The sequence below is a fragment of the Mandrillus leucophaeus genome, unplaced genomic scaffold (assembly GCF_000951045.1).
Source record: "Mandrillus leucophaeus isolate KB7577 unplaced genomic scaffold, Mleu.le_1.0 Scaffold539, whole genome shotgun sequence".
NCBI lineage: Eukaryota > Metazoa > Chordata > Mammalia > Primates > Cercopithecidae > Mandrillus > Mandrillus leucophaeus.
In genome coordinates, this window is record NW_012105797.1 from 359,906 (window position 1) to 387,415 (window position 27,510).

A 27,510-nucleotide genomic window follows, 5' to 3' on the forward strand; every position below is an offset into this window, starting at 1 on the left:
CGGACATGGTGGTTCATTACTGTAATCCTAGCACTTTGGGAGGCCAAAGCAGGAGGATGGCTTGAGCCCAGGAGTTTAAAACAGCCTGGGCAACATAGTGGGATCACATCTCTACAAAAGTAACAGTAAAAAAATTAGCTAGGTGTGGTGGCACATGTCTGTTGTAGTCCTAGCTACTCAGGAGGCTGAAGTGGGAGGATCACCTGACCCCGGAGGTCAGTGCTGCAGTAAGACGTAATTGCACCACTGCACTCCAGCCGGGGTGACAGAGTGAGATATTTTCTCAAAAAAAGAAAAAGCAAAATACTAAGATATAATGTCTGCCTTAGAAGAATGGATAGATGAGTAGAAAAGACAGAAGTATAACTAATCACAATGCAATGAGATACAGGTAAGGTTTTGATGTAATTCAGAAAAGGAAATGCCTGTATTTTGTTACATTTACAGTTTAATAAAATTGTAATTTTAACATAGTCACCAGTATTTTTATACTGAATACAATAGACCATTCAAATACCATCCTAATTTATTAGGTAAACATTCTATTCTTCATTTCAGAAGCGGATTTTAGCAGTGTTAAAAAAAGATTATATAAAGATTCAGATTTTAATAATGGTGTACATTTAATAATTTACACAATTGAGTGATGTGTGTTTTAAAATTAGGAGCTTTCTGGATGAATATATTATAAACTCTGAAATTTTTACCTGAAATTTATCATTGGCATTATTGATACTTTTAATATCAGTATGTTTATGTGATAGGTTCAAGTTGTTCCAGTAGCAGACAGAATTTGACATTATCTTTAAGTTCTACCAAAGACAAAGGATCTCAAGCTTGTAACTATGCTAATGGAGGACTTTTCAGTAAATATTCGGGTTCTGCACAGAGTTTGGCCTCCGTAAGTACAGAAAAAATATTAATTTAAAAAAGTTTTGTTTATATATCTTGTGATCTATTGGTTTAAGTGTCATATACTTATAGTTCTTAGTATGGAAATAATCTTAAGAAATCATCTGATTAAATCTGCTTTCTTTAGGCAAATAAAGTACCTTTTTACTGACTATTCAGTCAATTTGGTCCTAGTTTTATTTGAATAAGTGATATGGTCTCATGGGGTCCTGTGAAAATGGTGTTGATGTGGAAGTATTGCTTCAAAATTAAATGTTTTTGTTTTCACTTATTTGTGGGAGCTAAAAATTAAAACAATTGAACTCATGGAGATAGAGAGTAGAGTGATGGTTACCAGAGACTGGGAAAGGTAATGGGCGGTGGAGGGGAAGTGGAATGGTTAATGAGTACAAAAATATAGGCAGATAGAGTAAATAAGATCTAGTATTTGATAGCACAACAGGGTGACTGCGGTCGACATAATTTATTATACATTAAAAAATAATGAAAAGAGTATAATTAGATTGTTTATAACACGAAGAAGGGATAAATGCTTAAAGGTGATGGATACCCCATTTACCCTGATGTGATCACTACACGTTGTATATATCAAAATGTGTTATGTACCCCGTAAATATATACACCTACCATAGATCCACAAATATCAAAAATTAAAATTAAAAAGAGTCATTAAAAACATTAGCTGTTCTGCAAGAAGCTGGACAATGCAGCCAGACTTTGTGCTGGACCACAGTAATCACTTGATGAGCCTACTTAGATGAAAGTATTTGGTTTGCTGAAGCCAAGTGTGAGGTTCTTCACCTCCTTCTTTGGATCATTAATACAGTATTGAATGACAAGCAGGAGGCTGCCCATCTTTATTTGGAGCATTAATATTAATGCCGATTGACAAGTGAGGAATGAAGTTAGTATTTGTTTAAATCGAATGTGATTTAAACATTAATTTAAAAAATGGGTAGAATATGTACCTGCTATTAAATATAGAACAGGCAAAAGAATATACAGTGAGAGCTGGGTGCTATGGTGGTACCTATAGTCTCAGCTATTCAGAAGATTGAGGCAACATCAGTTCAGTCCAGGAGTTCGAAGACACCCTGGGCAACGTAGCGAAACCTTGTCTCAAATAAAATAAAATTAAATAATAATAAAATTAAATAAAATAAAATAAATAAAATAAAATAGTGTTCCTGATCCATTCACTTCCCCTCCATGGAGACAAACAACATTAACAATTTCTTTTTTTTTCTTTTGAGATGAAGTCTCGCTCTGTCGCCCAGGCTGGAGCTCAGTGGCATGATCTTAGCTCATTGCAACCTCCACCTCCTGGGTTCAAGCGATTCTCCTGCCTCAGCCTCCCAAGTAGCTGGGATTACAGGCATGTGCCACCACACCCCGGTAATTTTTGTATTTTTAATAGAGATGGGGTTTTACCATGTTGGCTAGGCTGGTCTCGGAACTCCTGACCTGGTGATCCACCCACCTCAGCCTCCCAAATTGCTAGGATTACAGGCATGAACCACCGTGCCTGGCCTGTATTCATTTTTTCTTCATAGTTTATAGAACACCATATTCTATTCTGTACCTTGCTTCCATATTTCATTGGAATCTATAGCTGTCCTATTCTGTAATGCCTAAAAATGTACTAAAGTTTTAAAGGTTCTCCTAGGATTGGAACAGCTAGATCAGAGGCCTGCAGACTTTCAGTTCTTCTGTGAAACCAAGCAGCATAATGGAGAATATGCCTATTCTTTTTTCTTTTTTTTTCCTTTTTGGCAGTGTATTGATGGAATATACCTATTCTTTTTTCTTTTTTTCTTTTCTTTTCTTTTTTTTTTGTTTCTTTTTTTTTTGAGATGGAGTCTCACCCTATTGCCCAGGCTGGAGGGCAGTGGCGTGATCTTGGCTCACTGCAACTTCCACCTCCCAGGATCAAGTGCTTCTCCTGCCTCAGCCTCCCGAGTAGCTGGGATTATAGGCATGCACCACCACATCTGGCTAGTTTTTGTATTTACATGGTTTCACCATGTTGGCTAGGCTGGTCTCGAACTCCTGACCTCAAATGATCTGTCTGTTTCAGCCTCCAAAGTGCTGGGATTACAGGCGTGAGCCACTGCGCCTGGCCAGAATATGCCTGTTCTGTAATGTGGATTTCCTCAGTGTCTGCGAAGTGCCTCATCTGAATTTCCTCAATTGAAAGTTGAAGCCCTTGTTGACTAGAAGTAGATAAGGCGAATTTCAGGATAATAGTATAACAAGTCTTTAGAATCACTGTACTGTACTTGCCTAACTGAACACGTCATTCCTCTTTTGTTAAATCTTACAATTTAACAAAAACATAAATTTAGCATAGTTGCCAGTATTTTTATACTGGTTACAGTAGACCTTTCAAATGCCACCCTAATTAATTAGATGAATATTTTACTCTTCATTTCAGAAGCAGCATAATCTGCAGGCTGTATGTTGTAATTTGTTGCTCCTAGGCTGCAAATCTGTACCACATGCTACTGTACTGAATAATGTAGGCAGTTGGAACACAATGGTATTTGTGTATCTAAACATCTCTGAACATAGGAAAAGTACAGTAAAAATACAATTTTGTAATCTTACGATAGGGTTGACTGTTGTATATGCAGTCCATCATTGACCCAGATGTTGTTATGTCAAAAGTGTCAGATGCCAGCAGAAAAGCCAAATGGAGTCACCTAAAAGGCAAATGATAATGTGGGCTTAGATTTCTCAAAACTGAACTGGAATTAGGACAGAACTGGGATTAGGGATTTGAGAATCACCTGCATAGAGGTGATTGAAATGATTTGTTCAGTGGACCTTGCTAGTAAAGGGCATTTACAAAGATGATGGTGGCTTTTTTATTTTAGGTCTCATTTAGCAGAGAGTCAGCATTGTAAAACATTCTAAAAGAAAAATAAGCTAGCTAGCTTAAATCAAAGTAGGTATAGATAAAATTTATAAGCGAATGCTTAAAACAATACATGATATAAACATAACTGCCTGATTTCTGATGGAAATAAGTGATTTACATTCAAAATATTATTCTACTTGTGTATTTTTGAGCAAACAGGCTTATAATAGAGTTGTGATTTCTAAGAGTCGTGATTTCTAAGTTTGATTGAATATCATCAGAATTATTTCTTCATGTGGAAATTACCTGGATTGTCTTACCACTAATAGGATTTATAAAAGTAATTTGTAAATATGAAAGATCACAACATATTATCATGAGAGAGATTTGAAGTAACTTCTGTCCATCTTAATTTCAGGTCCAGAGTGTCAATTCTTGTCATAGCTGTGCCTGTGGCAATTCTAATTCCTGGGACAAAGCAGATGAAGATGATATTAAACTTGTTAATATTCCTGTGACTACTCCAGAGAACTTATACTTAATGGGTAGGAATGAGATGATAACATTTTAAGATATTGTGCTCACATTTAATTTGTTTTGTTTTTGTTTTTTATTTATTGAGACAGACAGGGTCTTGCTCTGTCTCCCAGGCTGGAGTACAGTGGCCCAATTACTGCTCATTGCAGCCTCAACCTCCTGGGCTCAAGTGATCCTCCCACCTCAGCCTCCTGAGTAGCTGGGACCACAGGTGCATGCCACCATGCCCAGCTAAATTTTTAAAACATTTTTGTAGAGATGAGGTTTTGTCATGTTGCTGGGTTGGTCTTGAACTCCTGAGCTCAAGCAATCTGCCTGCCTCAGCCTCCCAAAGTACTGGGATTACAGGCATGAGCCACCGTCGTCAATGGTAAGTTGAAATTAAAGAACAGTGAATTGTTCTAAGAGAAGCAACTATAATTTTAAATGTTCTTATATCCGTTGTATCTGGTCTTCATAACATCATACATTGTATTAAACTAATACAACAAAATTAAAACAACAGAAATTTATTCACTCAGAGTTTTGGACGCTAGAAGTTCATTATCACTGGGCTGAAATCAAGAAGTCAGTAGAGCCATGCTCTCTCTGGAGGCTTAGGGGAGAATCTTTTCCTGGCCTCTTCCAGCTTTTGGTGGCTTCCAACTTTGTTTGGCTCGTGGCCACATCATTCCAGTTTCTACCTTTGTCTCCGTGTCACATTCTCCTCTGTGTGTATCAAATCTCCCTATCTCTCTCTGTCTCTCCTTTTTTTTTTTTTTTTTTTTAAGACAGAGTCTCACTCTGTTGCCCAGGCTGGAATGCAGTGGTGCAACATCGGCTCGCTGCAACCTCCATCTCCCGGGTTCAAGTGATTCTCATGCCTCAGCCTCCCAAGTAGTTGGGCTTACAGGTGTGCACCACTACCCCTGGCTAATTTTTTGTATTTTTAGTAGAGACGGGGTTTCACCATGTTAGCCAGGCTGGTCTTGAACTCCTGAGCTCAGGTGATTTACCCGCCTCAGCCTCCTAAAGTGCTGGGATTTCAGGCATGAGCCACCTCACCCAGCCACCCTTCTCTTGTAAGGACACTTTTGATTAGATTTAGGGTCCACCAGATAAACTAGGATAATCTCCCTGTGTTGGGATTCTTAATTACATCTACAAAGATGTAAGATGTTACCTTTATTTGTAAGGTAACATTTACTTATTCTAGGAATTAGGACCTGATCTTTGGGTGACCATTATTCAGCCTACTATACTATCTTCACCTAATCTGTTGACTGTTATGTAATGAATCTATCAGAATTCACTTTACTAAATATGTTTTATCTAGCTATCATTTGTATTGTTATATCCAGAAAACAATTTTAAATAGAAAGAGGCCTTCTGTGTTTCACATCTCAGTATTTCTTGACTTGACCATGAACATGTCTATGGAGCCTCACTGGAGCCTTGGAGAAGAACCAAATGAACTTGTTGAATCAGAAGATTCAAATGCTTTTCCCTATTCTCTATTCTTTTTCAGGTTATCTTCCTTTTAATGGAAATGCATACTAAACAGAAAACAAAACCAGTAAACTTGATGTGGCCCTGGCCATTGAGCAGTAAAGGGTTGATGGCTCTGTGTAGAAGGACTGAGTGTCTCAGAATGCATTCCTGCTCTCTAGAATAGTTAGACTATATCTTCTCCAGTGCCATCACTGTGGGTACTCCTGTGGGGAAAGAAGGTCTCCAGAGAGTTAAATTCACTGTGTTTCTAGATTACCCTATGTCTAGAAAACTTACACTTACAGCTTCTGTTAATATTACAAGTTTATGGCTGGATATGGTGGCATGTACCTGTAGTCTTACCTACTTGGGAGGCTGAGGCAGGAGGACCACTTGAGCCTAGGAGTTCAAGGTTACAGGGAGCTAATTGTGCCACTGCACTACAGCCTGGGTGACAGAGAGAGCCCTTTTTCTTAAAACAACAACAATAACCCAGGATATTAAAAATTCAAATTGAAGAAATACAGAGTAAAACTAGAGATGCCACAGGGGGTCTTTGTGTTATAGGATTAAGATCGCTAGGACCCCTATGGATCACCTGGTATCATCACCCATCTGTTTCAATTCTCTTTATAAAATTGATGACATTAAAAAAAGATTGGTGACCTATATTTGACTTGCTGTTACAAAACTGATGATATTTGGTAGTCTGAGCTATGTTCTATAGTGAGGTATACATAGTACTTCTTGAGGAGACAAGTTTTATCTTTGTATTATACAACTCTGCTGTAAAATAATTCTTCCTGGCTGGGTGCGGTGGCTCAAGCCTGTAATCCCAGCACTTTGGGAGGCCGAGACGGGCGGATCACGAGGTCAGGAGATCGAGACCATCCTGGCTAACACAGTGAAACCCCGTCTCTACTAAAAAATACAAAAAACTAGCTGGGCGAGGTGGCGGGCGCCTGTAGTCCCAGCTACTCGGGAGGCTGAGGCAGGAGAATGGCGTGAACCCAGGAGGCGGAGCTTGCAGTGAGCTGAGAACCGACCACTGCACTCCAGCCTAGGCAAGAGAGCCAGACTCCGCCTCAAAAAAAAAAAAAAAATTCTTCCTGAAGCCAAGTGTGGTGGCACATGCTTGTAGTTCTAGCTACTTGAGAGGCTGAAGTGGGAGGATCACTTGAGCTCACAAGTACAAGACTAACCTGGGGGAACATTGTAAGACCCCATCTCTAAAAGAAGAGACCAAAAAAAACTAAAAAAAAAAAAAAAAAAAAAAATTCTTCCTGTGTTCGTATGTTCAACCCAAATAATAAATGTATAGAAGGGATAGTGTGAGAAAAGGATGAAGGAATTAGAGTTGCGTAACTTGGAGAAAGGAGACTAGATGGTGATATAATTGGTTTTTATGTGCTTAAATGTTTTAGGAGGAAGATTCAAAAGTTATTTTTTGCTACAGAAAATCAAACAAGAAGGAAAGGCCTACATTTCATTTTAAGAAATTTTAGGCCAGGTGTGGTAGCTTACACCTGTAATCCCAGAACTTAGGGAGGCTGTGGTGGGAGGGTTGCTTGAGCCCAGGAGTTTGAGACCAGCCTGGGTAACATAGTGAAACCTCATCTCTACAAATAAATAAATAAATACTTTTAAAAAATAGAAGAATCTGGGCGTGGTGGCTCACGCCTGTAATCCCAGCACTTTGGAAGGCTGAGGTGGGTGGATCACCTGAGGTCAGGAGTTTGAGACCAGTGTGGCCAACATGGTGAAACCCCATCTCTACTAAAAATACAAAAATTAGCTGGGCGTGGTGGTACATGCCTATAATCCCAGCTACTCGGGAGGCTGAGGCAGGAGGTTGCAGTGAGCCGATATGGCACCACGGCACTCCAGCCTGGGCAACAGAGTGAGACTCTGTCTCAAAATAATAAATAAATAAATAAATAAATAAGAAATTTTATTCATTTAGGATTGTAGGTTCTATAGGTAATTGAAGAAATTACTTGAGAGGAGAGGTATTTTTTAGCTACCGTATCTTAAAAACATCGAGAGAATGACTTGCCCAGATTCTTAAACAGCTTTTAAAGATCTTTCTTTAATATTTAACATTTTAAAAATACTTTAAAAGTTGAAGTCTTAAACTATTTTTGTTTTGTTTGAAGTACATAATTATTTTTGTAAGCCTTGTTTTTTAATTTTGAGAAAAAGAATCACATGTTCCTCTTTTTTCCCACAAAGCTTTCTGTCAGCAAGGAAATGAAATTCCTGCTTGGACTATAACTAACTTTTGATGGGTTCATCCAATATCGTGCAATTTTTAACTCTGGCCCACCAATTTATCCAAATCAGCCTGTTGGGATCATAGTGGTTCAAGACACCCTTTAGGGGACAAAAGGTGGAAAAGACTTATTTTAGATTTCTGTATTATTATCTTTTCTTCAGCTTTACTTTCTTTTTTTTTGAGATGGAGTGTTGCTCTGTAGCCTAGGCTGGAGTGCAGTGGCGCAATCTCGGCTCATTGCAACCTCTGCCTCCCAGGTTCAAGCCGATTCTCCTGCCTCAGCCTCCTGAGTAGCCATGATTACAGACACGTATCACCACACCTGGCTGCTTTTTGTATTTTTAGTAGAGATGGAGTTTTACCATGTTGGCCAGACTGGTCTTGAACTCCTGACCTCAGGTGATCCACCCACCTTGGGCTTCCAAAGTGCTGGGATTACAGTCACAAGCCACCGAGCCCAGCCATCTTCAGCTTTACTTTCTTCTGAGAACTTATAAACCAGGTAGCTTTTTGTAAACTGGTTTCTTCCCATTAGTTTTCCTTTTAATTTGCAGGAATATTTTGAAACATAGTTATGTGACTATAAAAAATAGCTATTACTGTGGAACTTTTGATGAATTCATGATACTCTTTTAGAAAAATTCTAAGCACCATATACATTTGTATTATAAAGAAATGAAAACATATTGGCCATTTTGTCTCTCTGATTTTTGGTTAACCGGAACCATAGGCTGAGAATATATTGGGAAATTAAGATTCTACCATGAAATGATGTATGATTCTTTAGTGTCAAAATTTGACTGTGCCATTGGTGATAATGTATGAAAACACTTCAGGCCCCAAATAATTTTATTTTGGCATTGGTTTTGCTCACTTAAAATTGTTCTGTTCTTAATTTTTAGGTATGGAATTGTTTGAAGAGGCATTGCGTCGATGGGAACAAGCTCTAACCTTTCGCAATAGACAGGCTGAAGATGAAGCCTGTGGTTCCATTAAACTGGGTGCAGGAGATGCCATTGCTGAAGAAAATGTAGATGTAAGGGTGATTTATTTGAGTGGTCTTCATAATATTAGAAAAATCAAACAAATCTTTTTTTTTTTTTTTTTGGTAGAGGTAGGGTCTAACTATTGTTGCCCAGGCTGAGTCTTGAACTCCTGGGCTCAAGCGATCCTCCCACCTTGTCCTCTGAGTAGTTAGGACTATAGGGGTGCACCACCATGCCTAGCTAATTTTACATTTTTTGTAAAGGTGGTGTCTCACTATGTTGCTCAGGCTGGTCTTGAACTCCTGGCCTCAAGCGACCCTTTCACTTTGGCCTCCCAGAGTGCTGGGATTATAGGCATGAGCCAAGGTGCTGGCCCAAAATATTTTTTAATGTTGATTCAGTGTATTTGCTTTATGTTGTATTTAATAGAACTGTTTTTTTCTTCTTCCTTGGGACTATGTGGGGTATTTCTTACTGGTCTTTTTCTATTCAGGTAGTTGTTACATGCCAGATTTACCGTTCATCAAGTTTATTGACTTTCCCAGGATATGCAAAATAAGCAGATTGATTTCTAAAGGATTTTTTTTTTTTTTTTTTTTAAAGAAATGGGGTCTTGCTTTGCTGCCCAGGTTGGAGTACAGTGGTTGTTCATAGGAACAATCATAGTACACTATACCCCAGAACTCCTGGGCTCAATCAGTTTTTCTGCCTCAGTCTTCCAAGCAGTTGGGACTGCAGGCACGTTCTACCTTGTCTGGCTTGGAATTTTTTAAAGTTTGATTTGTACTTTGGGATTAATTAAGTGCCATTATGTTCATAAAAATCACATAAAGGTGTAGAGCTAGACTAGTCCTTATTGATTATTTAGTTAAGCTAGTGGTTCTCAAACTTGCGAATGCATAAGACTCACGTAGAGGACTTGTTAAAACCCAAATTTGGAGGCCCCACCCCATGAATTTCTCATTGACTAGAACTGGGGTGGAACCTAAGAATTTGTATTTCTACCAAGTTCTTGGGTGATAATGAAGCTGCTGGCTCAGAGACCTTACTTTGAGAACTCCCAATCTAGTCTAACTCCTTAATTTTATAGGTAAAGAAACTGAATCACTAAGAACTAAGGTAATTTTGCCACAGACACAGCTATAACCCAGGCCTCTTGACTTCTGCTGCTATACTCTTTCCACTATCAGTAGTTTTTTATATTACTCACTTTCTTTGCCTTTTATTTAAAAGTGGGAAAAATATTTAGAATTTTAACATTAGAATTTAATTTGTTATGTGTACTTTTTCTCTCCTTGTAGGATATTATTAGTACTGAATTTATCCATAAACTCGAAGCTCTACTGCAAAGAGCCTATCGTCTCCAAGAGGAGTTCGAAGCTACCCTTGGGGCATCTGATCCTAATTCCCTTGCTGATGATATTGGTAAGATGGATATTTTATATGGCATTTATGAAATGTTTGCTTTTTTTTAATATCCTTGGAATCATTTGCGTGTCTCTCTTATGTATTAATAAGTTAGTTACTTAAAAAAAATAGCCAAGAGAAAAAAATTTTATCATATTTCTTTTTTCTTTCAGTTTTAATTTTCAAATGAACTAATGCCCTTAAGATATAAATTCAAGAATTTATCATAGGCAGGACTGTGACATTATTTTAAAATGTATTGTGGGGGAAAAAAATTAGTTAAGAGTGTTGGAGGGAGAAAAGAATAAACAAAAATATACAGAGACTCACCACTTCGGAAATATGCATGTAATATTACCTAAAATACTTGAAAGAATTATATATGTTGAGGCCCACTTAATCGCAGGATAGCTGTTGATGTAAGTAGTCAATACTTCATTATGGGTCATTACCTTTGTTACTTTAAAGAGAACAGAGTTTTAAAGATACTTTTTTAAAAGTTTTTTATTTTTTATTTTTTTGAGACAGAATCTCTGTTGCCCAGGTGGGAGTGCAATGACACGGTCACAGCTCACTGCGGCCTTAACCTATTGGGCTCAACTGATCCACCTGCCTCAGCCTCCCAAGTAGCTGGGACTAGAGGCACATGCCACCATGTCTTGCTAATTGAAACTTTTTTTTTTTTTGTGGAGACAAGGTTCTTTTTTTTTTCTTTTTTTCTTTTTGAGACGGAGTGTCACTCACTGTGTCACCCAGGCTGTGGTGCAGTGGCATGATCTCGGCTTACTGCAACCTCCGCCTTCCAAGTTCATGCAATTCTCTTGCCTCAGCCTCCTGAGTAGCTGGGATTACAGGCATGTGCCACCATACCCAGCTAATATTTGTATTTTTAGTAGAGACGGGGTTTCACCATGTTGGCCAGGCTGGTCTCCACCTCCTGACCTCAAGTGATCCACCCACCTCAGCCTCCCAAAGGTGAGGTTCTTGAATGAAGTCTTGGAAGAAAGGAATGATTAAAGTTGCTTCTTCAACTTCTATAAATGCCCCCAAAGAAAGAAAGAAGACAAAATTATATGGTTTTTTTGGTCAAAAATAATTTCAGTCTTTTTAGTATGAAGAGGATTATTATTTTCCAATTAAAATAAACGCTAAGAAGTTTTAACGTTTTCCACATTAGTACTGAAAGCAGCTGAACTTTGAGATATTTACATCTATGCATTTTGAGTTCAGGTGAAAGATTTTGTTTCTATTAGAATTATGAATTACTGTGTGTATGGTCATAAGGTTACATGAAATCTCTTTGGTCTCTGCTTTGTTGTACTATTATTGTCACCAAACATTATTTATTAGACTTGAGTGTTTTTTAATAGCTTCTCTGCTATTAGCATAGGCATACTGTTTTGACATACCTAGGAGATTACAGTCTGGAAAAAAAGTAGGCAGTATCCATATCAACAAATACAATTTGTCAAAGCCTTATATTAATTTTTTCTACAGTTTCTTTTGTAACTTTAATTAGAATGTTATTTATGACAGTAAGTAGGAGAAAGAACAGAGAAAAGGAATTTTTTAAAACCTCAAATGTAGAATGAGAATGGAACAACCAGAAAAGTTAGAAAAGTGGTGAAATGGCAAGGAATGCCACAGAGAAAAGTAAGTAGGAAAAAATTATAAGGAGGAAAGAGGAAGACGATCCTGGGACTTTTAATGTCTTACTCTAGGAATGGAAGCTTTGTCTATACTGTCTAATCTTTGGCAGTTTCTTTTAGTCTCATTATAAGGATCTTGTGGATGTGTAGTTCTTGTTCTTTTAGTCTTGTAATATGTATCGCAGATTTGGTTCTGTTTGGCATGCCTGGGCACATTTTTTCTATATCCTGTAGCAGTTGGCTGAGTCTCTTATTTCTTATTTCTTAAGGTTGAAAAGATTCCTTGGGTACAGTCTCAGAGGTCTGCTTTAGATTCTTGTTGCTTTTAGAGAAGAAGACCTCTGGGCATGTGGCTTAGTTTCTGGGGTCTTCAAGTTGTTTCTGAGGCAACTATTTTAATCCAGAACTCTAAATGGATAGAGTGGGACCCACAGTCAGTCTGTGCATTTAGTTAGCTTAGGTTTGGAATGAGTTTCTGACCCCGTGCATGTTTTAACCTGAGCTGTCACTGCCTACTAGACTGATGTGCTTTTCCCTGTAGCCTTCCAGTTCATTGGTCTCCTGTTGCCCTGGAGATTCCAGTTAACATGAAGCTGTTATATTTTGTTCGTTTTGGGGAATTGTTTGAATATTGCAAGTTTGCATTTTTGAGCTTCTGGATCAAAAGAACTGAATTTATGGCCAAGACTCAGGGAGCAGCTTTGTTATAACTGTTACTTGACGTTGATCAAAATTGCCTAGAAGTCAGTTAACTCTCCTCATTCTTTAAATCCAAAGTCATTGGATACATTTAACTTGAATTATTGAGAGGCAACTTAAAGTTAATAGTTATAAATTAAGATAGTCTAACAAATGCCTTCAGAGGCTTGGGGCGAATTTAAAGCAAGTATTGATCTGATGTCAGTGAATACTTCATTGTTTTGGAATCTGCTTTGTCTAATTTGATGAACTTCATTTTTTTTTTTTTTTTTTTCTTGAGAATCTGGTAGGATTTCAAGATTGGAAGAATTTTTTTTTTTTTTTTTTTTTTAAGCCGTCTTGCTCTGTCACCCAGGCCGGAGTGCAGTGGTGTGATCTCAGCTCACTACAACCTCTGCCTCCTGGACTCAAGCCATCCTGTCACCTCACTCTCCTGAGTAGCTAGGACTACAGGTGCATGCCACCACGCACTGCTAATTTTTTTTTTTTTTTTTTTTTTTTTTTTTTCCTGAGATGGAGTTTTGCTCTTGTTGTCCAGGCTGGAGTGCAATGGCATGATCTCGGCTCATGCAACCTCTGCCTCCTGGGTTCGAGCGATTCTCCTGCCTCAGCCTCCTGAGTAGCTGAGATTACAGGCATGCACCACCACGCCTGGCTAATTTTGTATTTTTAGTAGAAATGGGGTTTCTCCATGTTGGTCAGGCTGGTCTCGAACTCCCGACCTTAGGTGATCCACTCACCTCAGCCTCCCAAAGTACTGGGATTACAGGCATGAGCCACCATGCCCAACTGACACCCTACTAATTTTTAAAAAAGTTTTCTCTAGAGATGAGGTCTTGCTATACAAGGCTGGTCTCGAACTATCCAGGCTGGTCTTGAACTCTTGGGCTCAAGCAATCCTCCCACGTCAGTCTCCCAAAATGCTGGGTTTGCAGTCGTGAGCCACCATGTCGAGCCAGGAAAGACTTCTTAGCCATCATCTAATTTCATCTTTCTCCCTGTGTGTAATAGCTAGGGGGAGCTAGTTAATAGTAGCTACTAGTTGTTAGTACATCCGTGTGTCTTCTCTGGGTCAGGTACTGTTACATTCTGAATGAAAATTATCTCAGCGGGACATGGTGGCTTACACCTGTAATCCCAGCACTTTGGGAGGCTGAGGCAGGTGGATCGTCTGAGGTCAAGAGTTCGAGACCAGCCTGACCAACATGGTGAAACCCTGTCTCTTCAAAAAATACAAAAATTAGCTGGGTGTGGTGGTGGGTGCCTGTAATCCCAGCTACTCGGGAGGATGAGGAAAGAGAGTCGCTTGAACCCAGGAGGCAGAGGTTGCAGTGAGCCGAGATGGTGCCACTGCACTCCAGCCTGGGCAACAAGAGCAAAACTCTGTCTGAAAAAAAAAAAAAGAAAAAGAAGATTATCTCAATCCGTACAACAATTTTTAGGATATAAATATACCTATCATCCCTATTTTTCAGAAGGGGAAAGAGAGGTACAGAGGCATTAATAACTTCCCCAGGGTTACACAGCTGTTAAGTGGAGGAACCTGAATTTGGACCCAGTCAGGCTAGCTTTAGAGTCCTTCCTTTCCTTTTCTCTTCCCTTTTCCCTTCCCTTTTCGTTTTTTCGTTTTCACTCTTGTCACCCAGGCTGGAGTGCAATGAAGTGATCTTGGCTCACTGCAGCCTCCACCTCCTAGGTTCAAGCAATTCTCCTGCTTCAGCCTCCTGAGTAGCTGGTATTACAGGCATGTGCCACCATGCCCAGCTAGTTTTTGTATTTTTAGTAGAGATGGGGTTTCACCATGTTGGCCAGGCTGGTCATGAACGCCTGACCTCAGGTGATCCACCTGCCTTGGCCTCCCAAAGTGCTGGGATTACAGGCAGGAACCACTGCGCCTGGCCCATTCTTTATTTTTTTGAGAGAGAGGGTCTGACTGTGTTGCCCAGGCTGGAGTGCAGTGGCTCGATCTTGACTCTCACTACAACCTCCACCTCCCAGGCTTAAGCGATCCTCTCACCTTAGCCTCCCAAGTAGCTGGCACCACAGGCACTTGCCACCATACCTGGATAATTTTTATTTTGGGTTGAGATGAAGTTTTGCCATATTGCCCAGGCTGGTCTCAAGCTCCTGGGCTCAAGTGATCTACCCAACTTGGCCTTCCATACTGCTAGGATTACAGGTAATGAGCCACTATGCCCAGTCGCAGAGTCCATTCTCTTAACTACCATGCTCTATTGTCTTACCACTTATAGGACAGACATCTTCTTTGAATGGGAGGATTAACTGTGAACTTTTTGTGGACAGAGTATGCCTATACCCAAAATTCCCTGTAGGAAAGGTCAGCTTAGAGCAGGCAGCCTGGAAATTCCACAGTTGACAGAGTAAGGAGACTTTTATTTCTGGTGGTGATATGCTTTTGTATAGATCTTTTATTATTATTATTATTATTTTTCTTCCTCTATACTCATGTGGTGATCTGTAGTTAACTCATATGTCTTTCTTCCTTTCTCAGGCTTTCTAGGCAGATTTCAGCATTTTGTAGAAAGAAATTGTCAAGGTTTAATCCAAGAACAAAAGAGGCAAGCTATGTGAGATAGAGGGCCTAACTGTGACCCTGAACTTAGTGTAGTGCTAATGAGTTACTCTGATGGTTTATCCTACATCTGTATAATAACTGAAAGTACGGACTGTGGATGCAGACTAACTGGGTTCAACTCCTGGCATTTCTATTTATCTGTGTGATTATAAAACCTGTCTAAGCCTTGACTTCCTCTTCTGAAAAATTAACATGTAGAGTACCAATTTTATAAACTGATTTTGAGGATTAAGTGAAAGTTCTAGGAACAGGGTAACAATGTTTATTGGCTCGGAATTTGGAACTTCTCTAGGACACTCTCAGGAAGACCATCATTTTACCTCTAGAATCTTAGGCTGTCGTTTTTGTTATTGTTGTTGTTCTTGTTCTACCTTTGTGATCCAATATTTGCCAGTTTCAAGACGTTCTTTAAAATTTCTGGTCCACTGATGTCCTATTAATGTTTTCCAGTGATGCTATACTTTACTCCATTAAACAAAATTTCTTCTGTCCTTTTTAATGGGCCTTTGGGAAGAAGGAGAAGTACCTTCTTGAACTAGAAGGTAATTTGCCTACCATGTTCAACTATAAATTCTGGACATTAGGTCAGGCATGGTGGCTCATGCCTGTAATCCCAGCACTCTGGGAGGCCGAGGCGGGTAGATCATGTGAGGTCAGGATGGAGACCAGCCTGGCCAACCTGGTGAAACCTCGTCTCTACTAAAAATACAAAAATTAGCTGGGTGCGGTGGCGGGCGCCTGTAATCTCGGCTACTTGGGAGGCTGAGGCAGGAGAATCACTTGAAGCTGGGAGGTGGAGGTTGCAGTGAGCCAAGATTGCACCATTGCACTCCAGCCTGGTGACAGAGTGAGACTCCGTCTAAAAAAAAAAATAATAAAATAAAATAAATAAATTCTGGACATTATAATAATAGAGTCTAAGATTTACATTAGCTTTTGTTGAACTTATGGTTAACAAAAGAACTTACGGTTAACTTTTGTTAACTTATGGTTAACTTATGAAATTTCTAAGTTCTTTGTTATTATTAGTTTCTTACCATTAAGCCACACCTTCCCTCATTTATTCCTGCACAGTTGTTCTTTTGGACCAAGGATATAGGTACTGTATTTCTTATTCTTACTAAATTGTTAATTCTGAGTCATCATTCTGAATTGTTAAATAGTTTTAGATTTTTTTTTTTTTCCTTTTTTGAGACGGAATTTTGCTCTTGTTGCCCAGGCTGGAGAACAATGGTATGATCTTGGCTCACCGCAACCTCTGCCTTCTGGGTTCAAGCGATTCTCCTGCCTCAGCCTCCTGAGTAGTCAGGTTTACCGGCATGCACCACCATGCCTGGCTAATTTTATATTTTTAGTAGAAATGGGGTTTCTCCATGTTGGTCTTGAGCTCCCACTTCAGGTCATCCGCCCGCCTTGACCTCCCAAAGTGCTGGGATTACAGTTGTGAGCCACCGTGCCCAGCCAAATAGTTTTAGATTTTGATTTGACATCTAATGTGTTAATTATTCTTCTCAACTTTGTATCATTCTCTAGTTTGGTTAGTTTTGTATAGTTGGTTATCAGTGCTGTCATTGAAATCATTAGTAAAATTTGTTAAAATGGGTAGTGTCTGAGTCAGAGACCTGAGGCATGACACTGTCAAATTTCCTTAGGTCACAAATAATTATTAAGATACTTTGTAAGCTTCAGTTATTCAAGGTGAATAAATTCTGGAGATCTAATGTATAGCATGGTGACAGTAGTTAATAATACTGTGTTGCATATTTGAAGTTTGCTGAAAGGCTAGATCTTAAATCTTACCTTACATACCACACACACACACAAACACACAGTCACTATGTAGAGGTGGTAGATATGTTAATTAGCTTGATTATGGTGTCATTTCATGTTGTATACATATAACAAAACAATCATACACCTTATACATACACAGCTTTGTATGTCGGTGATATCTCATAAAGCTGTTAAAAAAAAACAAAACAAAACACTTCATTCAACCAGCTATGAATTCAGCTTATTCTGTTTTACACAGTTTTCATCTTGATTATAAAGAGACCATAGGGCCGGGCACAGTAGCTCACACCTGTAGTCCTAGTTCCTCAGAAGGCTGAGACAGGAGGTTCACTTGAGCTCAGAAGTTGGAGGCTGTAATGAGCTATGATGGTGCCTCTGCACTCCAGCCTGGGTGACAGAGTGAGATCCTGTCTCTAGAGAAAAAAAGCATGAGAGAGATCATGGGATACCTTTTTGTATATCATAACAAAATGTTAACTGGGAATTTAGGAAAATATAGAATTTTTTTGAAAAAGAGCCTAATATTAACATTATTTGGAAATATTGCTGAGGCTGAGTTTTTTGCAGCTAGGGATTTGCCATCAAATGTTCACAGCTGGCTTTATACTCACTTGCAAATCATTTTAGTATTGGAAAGCCGATGTGTCAGATTTTATTTACTTTAGAAGAACCTTAGCAAAATTTATTTTACTAATTTGGAATTCAAAATTTAAGGACTCTACTTATTATACATTTGTACTATTTATAGAAGAGTAGTTTGCCAACTTAACATTATGGATGAGATTATAGGGAGACTGTTTAAATCCTTTCAGCATGTTTTTTTGTTTTTTTTTTTTCCTGAGACAGAGTCTTGATCTGTCACTCAGGCTGGAGTGCAGTGGCACAGTATCAGCTCACTGCAACCTCCACCTCTTGGGTTCAAGCACTTCTGCCTCAACCTCCCGAGTAGCTGGTATTACAGGCGCGTGCCACCATGCCAGGCTAATTTTTGTGTTTTTAGTAATGACGGGGTTTCACCATGTTGACCAGGCTGGTCTCGAACTTCTGAACTCGTGATCCTCTCGCCTCGGCCTCCCAAGCGTGAGCCACCATGCCCAGCCCAGCATGATTCTTCCAGCATTTTTCTTTGTAGATAACAATGTATTTATTGAAAATAAATGTCTATTCTCTTTTTTTTTTTAAATAGCAGATCCAAAAAACTTCTGAGTTATCAGTATTGTGAATTATTTGGGGTTACTTTTGGTAGATGAAGTTAATAACATATATTTTGAAAAACATATACTATGGTTCTAACACTGGAATATGGTGATTGTTACACAGCTCTATACATTTAAAACTAAAACACACTGCGCACTTAAAGGGGGATAATTTTGTGGTATGTAAATTATACTTCAATAAAGATGTTAAAAATACACTATGGATGGTGTTAAGCTAAGCTTAAGTACATTTTTGTGAATTTGAAATAGTGCAAAATAGCATTTCATACTAAATTGAATGCAAATCCCAAATTTTCATTTTGGGTTTTTTGGTTTTTAGAGACAGGGTCTTGCCTTGTCTCCTAGGCTTCAATGTATTGCCACGGTCATAGCTCACTGCAGCCTCAAACTCCTGGGCTCAAGCATTCCCTCTGCTTCAGCCTCCTGAGTAGCTAGAACTGCAGGTGCATGCCACTGTGCCTGGCTAATTTTTTAATTCTTTTGTAGAGACAGTGTCTCACTTTGTTGTCTAGACTGGGCACAATTTTTTAAAAGTTCTTTTAAAAAATCACTTAGTTTCAAAGCTGGTGGGCCTATTTAATTATAGACTCTGTTTCTCTGTTGCCACATTGGTCGTGACACCTCAGCTGGTAACCAGAAATATTAACTGTCCTTTGTGAATAGCCTGTGAACCATACTGTTGTTTATATGCATGGGAACTTCTGCAAGTGATTTGGATGTGGTGTTGTGTTTACTTTGGTTAAATTTTAAATCTATTTTCTATTCTGTAACATTGCCATCCAAGAAGCCATTAAATATGATAAATACTGAAAAGAAGATCTGCTGACATTTCTGTTAATTTGGCAGCAAGCATGCTGGAAATATTAGAACTAATGCTAAGAAAATAAAAGAACAGTATTAAAGTAGGAGTACTTTTATTTTTAAAATGAAAAACTTCTCACAACCTGGCTCTAAAATTGCAAACTTTCAAATGCATTCCTAAGTTGTGCTGTCATCTGTGTTAAAATAGAAAACAGGCTGGGCGTGGTAGCTCATGCCTGCCTGTAATCCCAGCACTTGGGAGGCTGAGGTAGGAGGGTTGCTTGAGGCCAGGAGTTCAAGACCAGTCTGGACAACATAGCGAGATCCCCATCTCTATAAAAAAATTTAAGAATTAGCCAGGAGTAGTGGTGTGTGCATGTAGTTCTAGCTAGTCAGGAGGCTGAAGCAGGAGAATCCCTTGAACTTAGGCATTCAAGGCTGCAGTGAGTTACGATTGGGCCATTGTACTTCAGCCTGAGAAACAGTGAGACACTCTCTAAAAAAAATTAAAATAAAATAGGAAATATTTTTGATATTTGGGAAGGAAGTGATACTGATACAAAATGGTTTACTAGTAATATTTTGTGTTTAAAAGCATACTTAAACACAGATTTTATTATAATGTTGTTTAAAAGTATGCCTGCAAAAAGAAATATAGCACAGTAGATGTATTTCAAGCCATCTTTACAGTTTTTCCTATGATAAGAAAATAGCTTTGCATTAGGCAGGGTTTGAATTATGTTTTAAGGAATGAATTCCTCATGTAAAGTATAACCCACTCCATATCTGTAATTTATTGTTTGCCATGTTCCATGCTGCATTTCCTTAACCATCCTGGATTAATGAATAATTATTGCATGCATTTCTGAGCACTAGTGCACCAAGAGTTTAATACAGGCTTAAACAATAGTTATTTGTTCTATTCCTTTTTTTTTTTTTGACACAGGGTGTTGCTCTGATGCCCAGGCTGGAGTGCAGTGGCACGATTGATCTTGGCTTACTGCAACCTGTGCCTCCAGGGTTCAAGTGATTCTCTTGCCTCAGCCTCCCAAGTAGCTGAGACTACAGGTGCGCTGGGGACTAGAGTTGTGCACCACCACACCCAGCTAATTTCTGTATTTTTAGTTGAGGCAGGGTTTCACCATGTTGGCCAGGCTGGTCTCGAACTTCTGGCCTCAAGTGATCTGCCTGCCTCAGCCTCCCAAAGTGCTGGGATTACAGGCATGAGCCACCATGCCCGGCACTGTTCTGTTTCTCTTATAGGAATATAGAAGTTGTGCAATCACAAACAAATGAAATGAGAATTTGAGTTAGTTCTCTAAAACTGAAAAAAATGTTTTCCTTATTCACTTATAAGAACGTTTAGTGTTGAATGTGAGATGTTGAAATCAGTAGAGGGCAGCACGTTTTATCTACATGTTGGATGCCTGGGACTCAGATGCCATTCTGTGTTGCTACTTGTAGCACTGGGAGTTAAATATAAGTCAGCACTTGCTGGCAGGCTTTGTATACACCTGCTACTGTAACTCAGAATGAGAAAGAACATGGAAGTTATGCAGAGAAGACATGAAATAACATTAGTGTAAATTTCCATTAGTGTGCAAGTTCTAGCTAAAAGCATCTGGAAGTGTTATGTTTATGTTTATTTGTAGCTTCTATTTTCAGAGATCGTTAAATTATAATTGTTAAACTGTATTTTTTTGTAACTTTTGAAGGCTTAACCAAAACCTCCAATATGATTTCAATTATACGTAGTATAACTTAGTAATTAAGAACGTGGGCTTTGGAGTCAAGCAAGCATGGGTTCAAATCCTGGCTCTACCAAGACATTAAGCAAGGCTTGACTTTGCTTAGACTCAGCTTCTTCATCTGTAATGTGTAACACTATATTAGGATCAACTTCGAACTGTGAGGATTAAGTGAGATAACATAAATATTTAGCGTAGGCACATGGTAAACACTTACCTATTCATTATTATAATTATAGTCTAGCAGTTTAAAGAGGCCTGTTCTAAGCTGGTTTAAAAATTTCATAGTTAGGAGGATGTCACATGTTCATAAGTTGTTTTACAATGATATTGTTAGTCAATTCTGCAGACAACATTCATTTTTTTCTGGGAATTAATTTGATTTTTCTCATAGTAATGTAAATTTGTATTTAATGAAACAAGGTAAGCCATGTTTAAAGTTATTTTTTGGGACAGTATGAAAAGATGCTCTTTATAAATCTACCTTTTTTCTGGGTTAGAAATCATCTGAAGGGTTTGCAAAAAATAATTATTCTAGATGTAGCTGAGATTACTGACTTTCCCTCATCTCTGACCTTGTCAAAAAATGATGATGGATATACTGCCTCTTGCTGGTATATCCTATTATTATTAATTATTATTATTATTTGAGACAGGGTCTTGCTCTGTTGCTCGGGCTAGAATTCAGTGGTGCGATCACGGCTCACCACAGCTTCAACTTCCTGGGTCCAAGTGATCCTCCCATTTCAGCTTCCTGAGTACCTGGGACTATAGGCGTGCACTACCATGCCTAGCTAATTTTTAAATTTTTTATAGAGACAGGATCTCACTGTGTTGCAAGGCTGGTCTCGAACTCGTGGGCTCAGGCAATCCTTCTTCCTCAGCATCCCAAAGTGCTGGGATTATAGGCATGCGCCACCATGCCAGGTCAGGATTCTGAATAAATTGAGAACACAAAAAAGAGCCTTTTTTTTTTTTTTTTTTGGAGATGGAGTCTTGTTCTGTTGCCCAGCCTGGAGTGCAGTGGCGCCTTCTTGGCTCACTGCAACCTTTGCCTCCTGGGTTCAAGCAGTTCTCCTTCCTCAGCCTCCTGAGTAGCTGGGATTACAGGCACCTGCCACCACGCCCGGCTAATTTTTGTATTTTTAGTAGAGACAGGGTTTCACCATGTTGCCCAGGCTGGTCTTGAACTTCTGACCTCATGATCCTCCACCTCAGCTTCCCAAAGTGCTGAGCTTACAGGCGTGTGCCACCGCACTCGGCCTTTTTTTTTTTTTTTTTTTTTGAGGTGGAGTTTTGCTCTTGTCACCCAGGCTGAAGTGTAGTGGCATGATCTCAGCGCACTGCAACCTCTGCCTCCTGGTTCAAGTGATTCTCTTGCCTCAGCCTCCGGAGTAACTGTGATTACAGGTGTGTGCCACCACACCCGACCTAAACTTTTTTTCTTAGTAGCCGGATTAGACACTGTGTTAAGGCTTCTTACAACTTCTTCCTTTCCTCTCAAAAAAGTTTTCTGGAAGCTGAGTGTGTTGGCTCATGCCTGTAGTCCCAGCTACTTGGCAGGCTGAGTGGGGAGGGTTGCTTGAGTCTTGGAGATCAAGGCTGCAGTGAGCTATGGTCACACCACCACACTCCAGCTTGGGTGACAGAGTGAGACCCTGTCTCAAAAAAATAAAAATAAAAAAATAAATAAATAAAATAAAATAAAATAAAATAAAATAAAATGTCTGGAGAAGAGAATACAGAGCAAATTAACAACATACTTACCTAGCCAGCTGCTTAGAGATTCCCTGCCTGCCTTACAGTTTCTGCCAACACTTTGTCCAGCTCAGAAGGAGTGAGTTCTAGAGCAAAAGTGATGGTGGGTTTGCAGACCCTGACCTTTCTCTAGAAAGTCTGAGGAGAGTGAACTAGTGTACACCAAGAACTAGTGAACATTAATTTTATCTTATTTTCCTCTCCCTGGTTAATTATATTCAGGTTCTCAGCATTAGCCAAGTTACTCTTCCCATGGGGAGGAGCAAATGAAGAGGTGAAGGGAGCAACTTAAAATGTAAAACCAGAATAGCTGCTTCTTGGAGATTGGAGTGGAAGTCCTATATGAAATATGAAGATGGGATAAAAAAATTAGCTGGGCGTGGTGGTGTGCACCTGTGGTCTGAGCTACTTGGGAGGCTGAGATAGGAGTATAGCTTGAACCCAGGAGGAGGAAGCTGCAGTGAACCAAGATTGGGCCATTGCACTCCAGCCTGGGCAACAGAGCGAGACTCTGTCTCATAAATTAATTAATTAATTAATTAAAGGTGGGTGGGGAGGTTTAATGGTTTCCTTTGTGACATTGATTACTTTTGACAGTATATTATGATTATTTATGTACATATCCATTCTGTTTTGCTAAACCTTAAACTCCTTATGGACAGAAGACATACTTAATTCTATTCAGTGTCTGAAACTGGTTTGAATGTAGTATAGGTAGTAATAGGTCTGTGGGTCTTCTGTGATGTTTATCAGAGGTTTCGTAGGTTTTGCTCTAGACCTACTGAAGTTGAAACTTTGGGGTTGGGACATGAAGCTGTGGGTTTGTATTTCCTAGTTCAGCAGGTGATTCTCATGTGCGTTTTCTGCTTACGAGGCTCTGCAGGTAGTAGTTGAATGATAGATATTTGGATGGATAGGCAAGATGGATAACGTTAAGGTTTTTTGCAATAAATTTAAGTAAATTAATGTAATAATTTCAGCTTGTTAAATATAGAACTTTATTTTTAGTGAAGTAGAAATTTAAAACTAATTTTTAAAGTACATGAGGAAAATGTAATGTGTGGTTCATGTGTATTTTATTTTAAGCCTCAAATATATAAAGTACTACTGCCAGTAAGTCTGCTTCGCTTTTTGTGTTTTCTTTTTAAAAATTTGAGACAGGGTCTCACTCTTGTCACCCAAGCTGGAGTGCAGTGGCGTGACCATAGCTCACTATAGCCTTGAACTACTGGGCTCAAGGGATCCTCCCACCTCAGCCTCCCAAGTAGTTGGGACTACAGACATGTGCCACTCCACCCAGCTAATTTTTTTGTATTTCTTGTAGACATGGGAGTCTCCCTGTATTTCACAGGCTGGAGTCAAGTGATCTTCCTGTCTCACCCTCCCAAAGTGCTAGGATTATGGGCATAAGCCATTGCACCTGGTCCAAGATATTTAATTTTAATGTCACCACATTTTTCAGTCTTTCCTATATGGTTTGTGCTTTCTATGTATTGTTTAGAGGGGTAAAGATAGTTCTTTTATATTTTCCTTGGAAAGTGTTAAAGCTTTGTTTTCAAAGTTTTGTTTTTCATATTTAGGTCTTTATTCTTCTAGAAGTTGGTTAGGTGTGGTGGCTCATGCATGTAATCCCAGCACTTTGGGAGGCCAAGGTGGAAGGATTGCTTGAGGCCAAGAGTTTGAGACCAGCCTCGGCAACATAGACACCGTCTCTACAAAAAAATAAGGAGAAGAATTAATTTTATAAAAGTAATTAGCGGGGCGTGGTGGCATGCCTGTGGTCTCAGCTACTTGGGAGGCTGAGGTAGGAGGATCTTTTGAGCCTGGGAGTTTGAAGCTGTAGTGAGCTAGGATGGCACCACTACACTTCAGCCTGGGTGACAGAGTGAGACCCTGTCCCTTAAAAAATGTTCTAGAAGTTTTGTTTGTTTTGACAGAGTCTCATTCTGTCACCTAGGCTGGAGTGCCGTGGCACGATCTCAGTTAACTGCAACCTTCACCTCCTAGGTTCAAGTGATTCTTGTGCCTCAGCCTTCCTAGTAGCTGGGAGTACAGGCACCTGCCACCACGCCCAGCTAATTTTTTTGTATTTTTAGTAGAGATAGGGTTTCACCATGTTGGCCAGGCTGGTCTTGAACTCCTGATCTCAAGTGATCCTCCTGTCTCAGCCTCCCAAAGTGCTGAGATTATAGGCATGACCCACTGTGCCCGGCCATGGAAGTTTTTTTAAATTTATTTTGTTGTTTTGTTTTTAACGTTGGGATAGGTAGTTGCCTCAGCACCTCTCTTTGAATAATACATTCTTTTGTGACTGATTTGCAAAGCCCCCCCTCCTTGTCATATGTTAGGTCTTTCTGTGTGTCTTTTCTGGGCTCTCTATTTTATTCTGTTAGTCTGTTTGTTTCCTGCATTGGTTTCACAGTGTCTTAATTACTGTAGCTTTACATAGCTTTATAATAAATCTTGACACTTGGCAGGGCGAGTCCATTCACTGTGGGGCTTTTTGAGACTTGTCATAACTATTCTTAGCCCTTTGCTTTTCCATGTGAAGTTTAGAACAGCTTGTCAAGTTTCATGAAAAACTCTCTTGGGATTTTGATTATTATATTGTATTTATCGGTCAACTGTAGGCGAATTTACATTTTCATAATAATAACTTTTATATTTGTGAACATGGTATGGTTGTTTACTTAGGTCTTCATTTATATCTTTCATAATGTTTTATAATCTTCTTCATAAATGTCTTATATGTCTTTTTTCCTAAGTCCCTTATAGTTTCGTTGTCATTATAAGTGGTTATCTTTTTTAAATTTACATTTTCTAATTTGTCATTGCTGGGATCTTAAATGTTGGTTTCTGCATTTGAATATTAACAATTCTTGTGAACTCTTATTAGTTGTAATACCAGTAATTCGACATAGGTTCTTTTGGAGTTTTATTTAAGCCACATATTATCTGGGAATGATAACATGTTTATTTTTATTTCATCTTTTCACCACTTATTCTTTCATCCTGATTCCCCACCCCCCTCCCCCCACCCCTGCCCTATCTCACCACTTTGGGTAGAGTGTTATAATCTTTTTATGTCTGAAGAGAGCTGTGTCAGAAAAAGGACCATAAGTCAGCTGGCCCACCATACAGAATCAAAGACTATATTTCCCTGTGGCTATAGCCTCTCATTAAGGTAAAGGAGCATTAATGGCAGAGATACACGTGGAGACTTTAAGGCAGATATAGCTTAAAAATCAGTTTTTAAGTATTTATTTATTTTCTGTGTACCTTACACAGCAAACAAATAAAACAAATACTTAAACACAACTCTGAAGCATGTGATGAAATTCAGATGAAATAAGGGTTAATGTGCCTATTTTCAGGTTGCTTGTAGTCTGATGGGATAACTAATACACTTAATGGAGCAGTTAGAAAGCAATATAAGTTAGTATATTCTTCAATACTGAGCAGTTAGACTCAGAGCCTGACCTCCATCCACAAAGCAGAAGATCCTTCTGTAACTTTTCCTCTCCACTTCCATTTCTTCCCATACCTCACAATTGAAGTGCCCTCAGCCTGTTCAAGAGCCTAAGATAAGAACTTAAAAGTAAACAGATTTTGTTTGGGACATGTGGGTTAATTCTTTAGTTATCTGCAGCTGTTTTTTGCTGCAATATCTGAGTATCTATGAAATTCATTTGGGAACCCGAGTTTCACGTAAGAAGATATGTGCAGTGTATTTCTGTGTGATGGTGTTATCTTTCCTTAATAAACAAGTAATTTTGTAAGCTTTGAAAAGTGGCTATAAATGGGTGGCAAATGCAAACATGTTTGTTTTAGTATTTTGAGTCCAGAAGCATGTCTATGCTATGTAGATAATTTTTATACATTTCAAATATCACACAATAAAGTGTATATTTATATATCTTATAAGAAACAGAAATTTGTATTATCTGAATTATTATGGTAAAAATTAGGCTTTAGTTGGCCACAACAACTCGGGGATATTCTACCAATCTCTCATGAGGAAATTCTCATCTTCCACCAAAATGTGGGATTCTACCAATCTCTAACACCAGGAATAACTTATACTTTAGGAGACCTTCTGTTACTGTCATATCATGAAGAATGTGTGTCATTACATACTTTGGAAGTTTATTTTTGTAACAGTACATTCAGGAATTAACATTATTCTTCACCCACTTTAGTTAGGCTCTTTGGCCAGGAATAAATTGCTGGATTTGATGCCAGTTTAAAAGTAAACTGGGTGTGAGGTGGGAGGATTGCTTAAGGCCAGGAAGTTGAGGCTGCAAGACCTTGTCTCAAAACAAAACAACGCCACAAAAAAGTGAACCCGATTAACAACAGATGTATCTTGCCCACAGTTTCTTGGGGACATTATATAGTTGGTATGGTTTAAATGAATAAAGTTCCAACTTACTAATCTCTAATTTCATTTCCTTCTAAAATTAATTGGGCTTAATATTTTGGGTAGTTACACTTCGTGTGAAGAGTAGTATATATTTGCAGTAGTAGTATTTGCAGGCAACTCTGAAGCCTGTATGATAAATGTTATTTTTATGGCGGAAACAGAGGACTTTGAGATTCTTTTATATTGATGTGTAGGAACAGATTTAGTTCTTAAAAACAAACCAGGAATTTTTGTGTCTTTATTGAAAGCATTGCTTCACATATTTCAGATATGTGTTTAGGCATCTTCCTAATCTATGTTTTTGCAGAATGAGCTCACAGAATCTTGGGTCTGGAATATTTATTTAGCAAACATTTAATTTCCTAGTATATGTCAAAC

General features: G+C 38.8%; 1 protein-coding gene across 1 annotated transcript in view; it reads left to right on the forward strand.

Moving 5' to 3' along the window:
* FAM73A (family with sequence similarity 73, member A) overlaps positions 1–27,510 on the forward strand; it is a gene marked incomplete at its 5' end in the record, with an annotated part of 109,990 nt that overhangs the window by 31,948 nt on the left and 50,532 nt on the right. The window contains 4 exons of the mRNA XM_011997387.1: positions 765–901; positions 4,191–4,317; positions 8,957–9,090; positions 10,342–10,465. Of these exons, the coding sequence (XP_011852777.1) occupies positions 765–901; positions 4,191–4,317; positions 8,957–9,090; positions 10,342–10,465 (522 nt within the window). The remainder of the gene's footprint in view (positions 1–764; positions 902–4,190; positions 4,318–8,956; positions 9,091–10,341; positions 10,466–27,510) is intronic.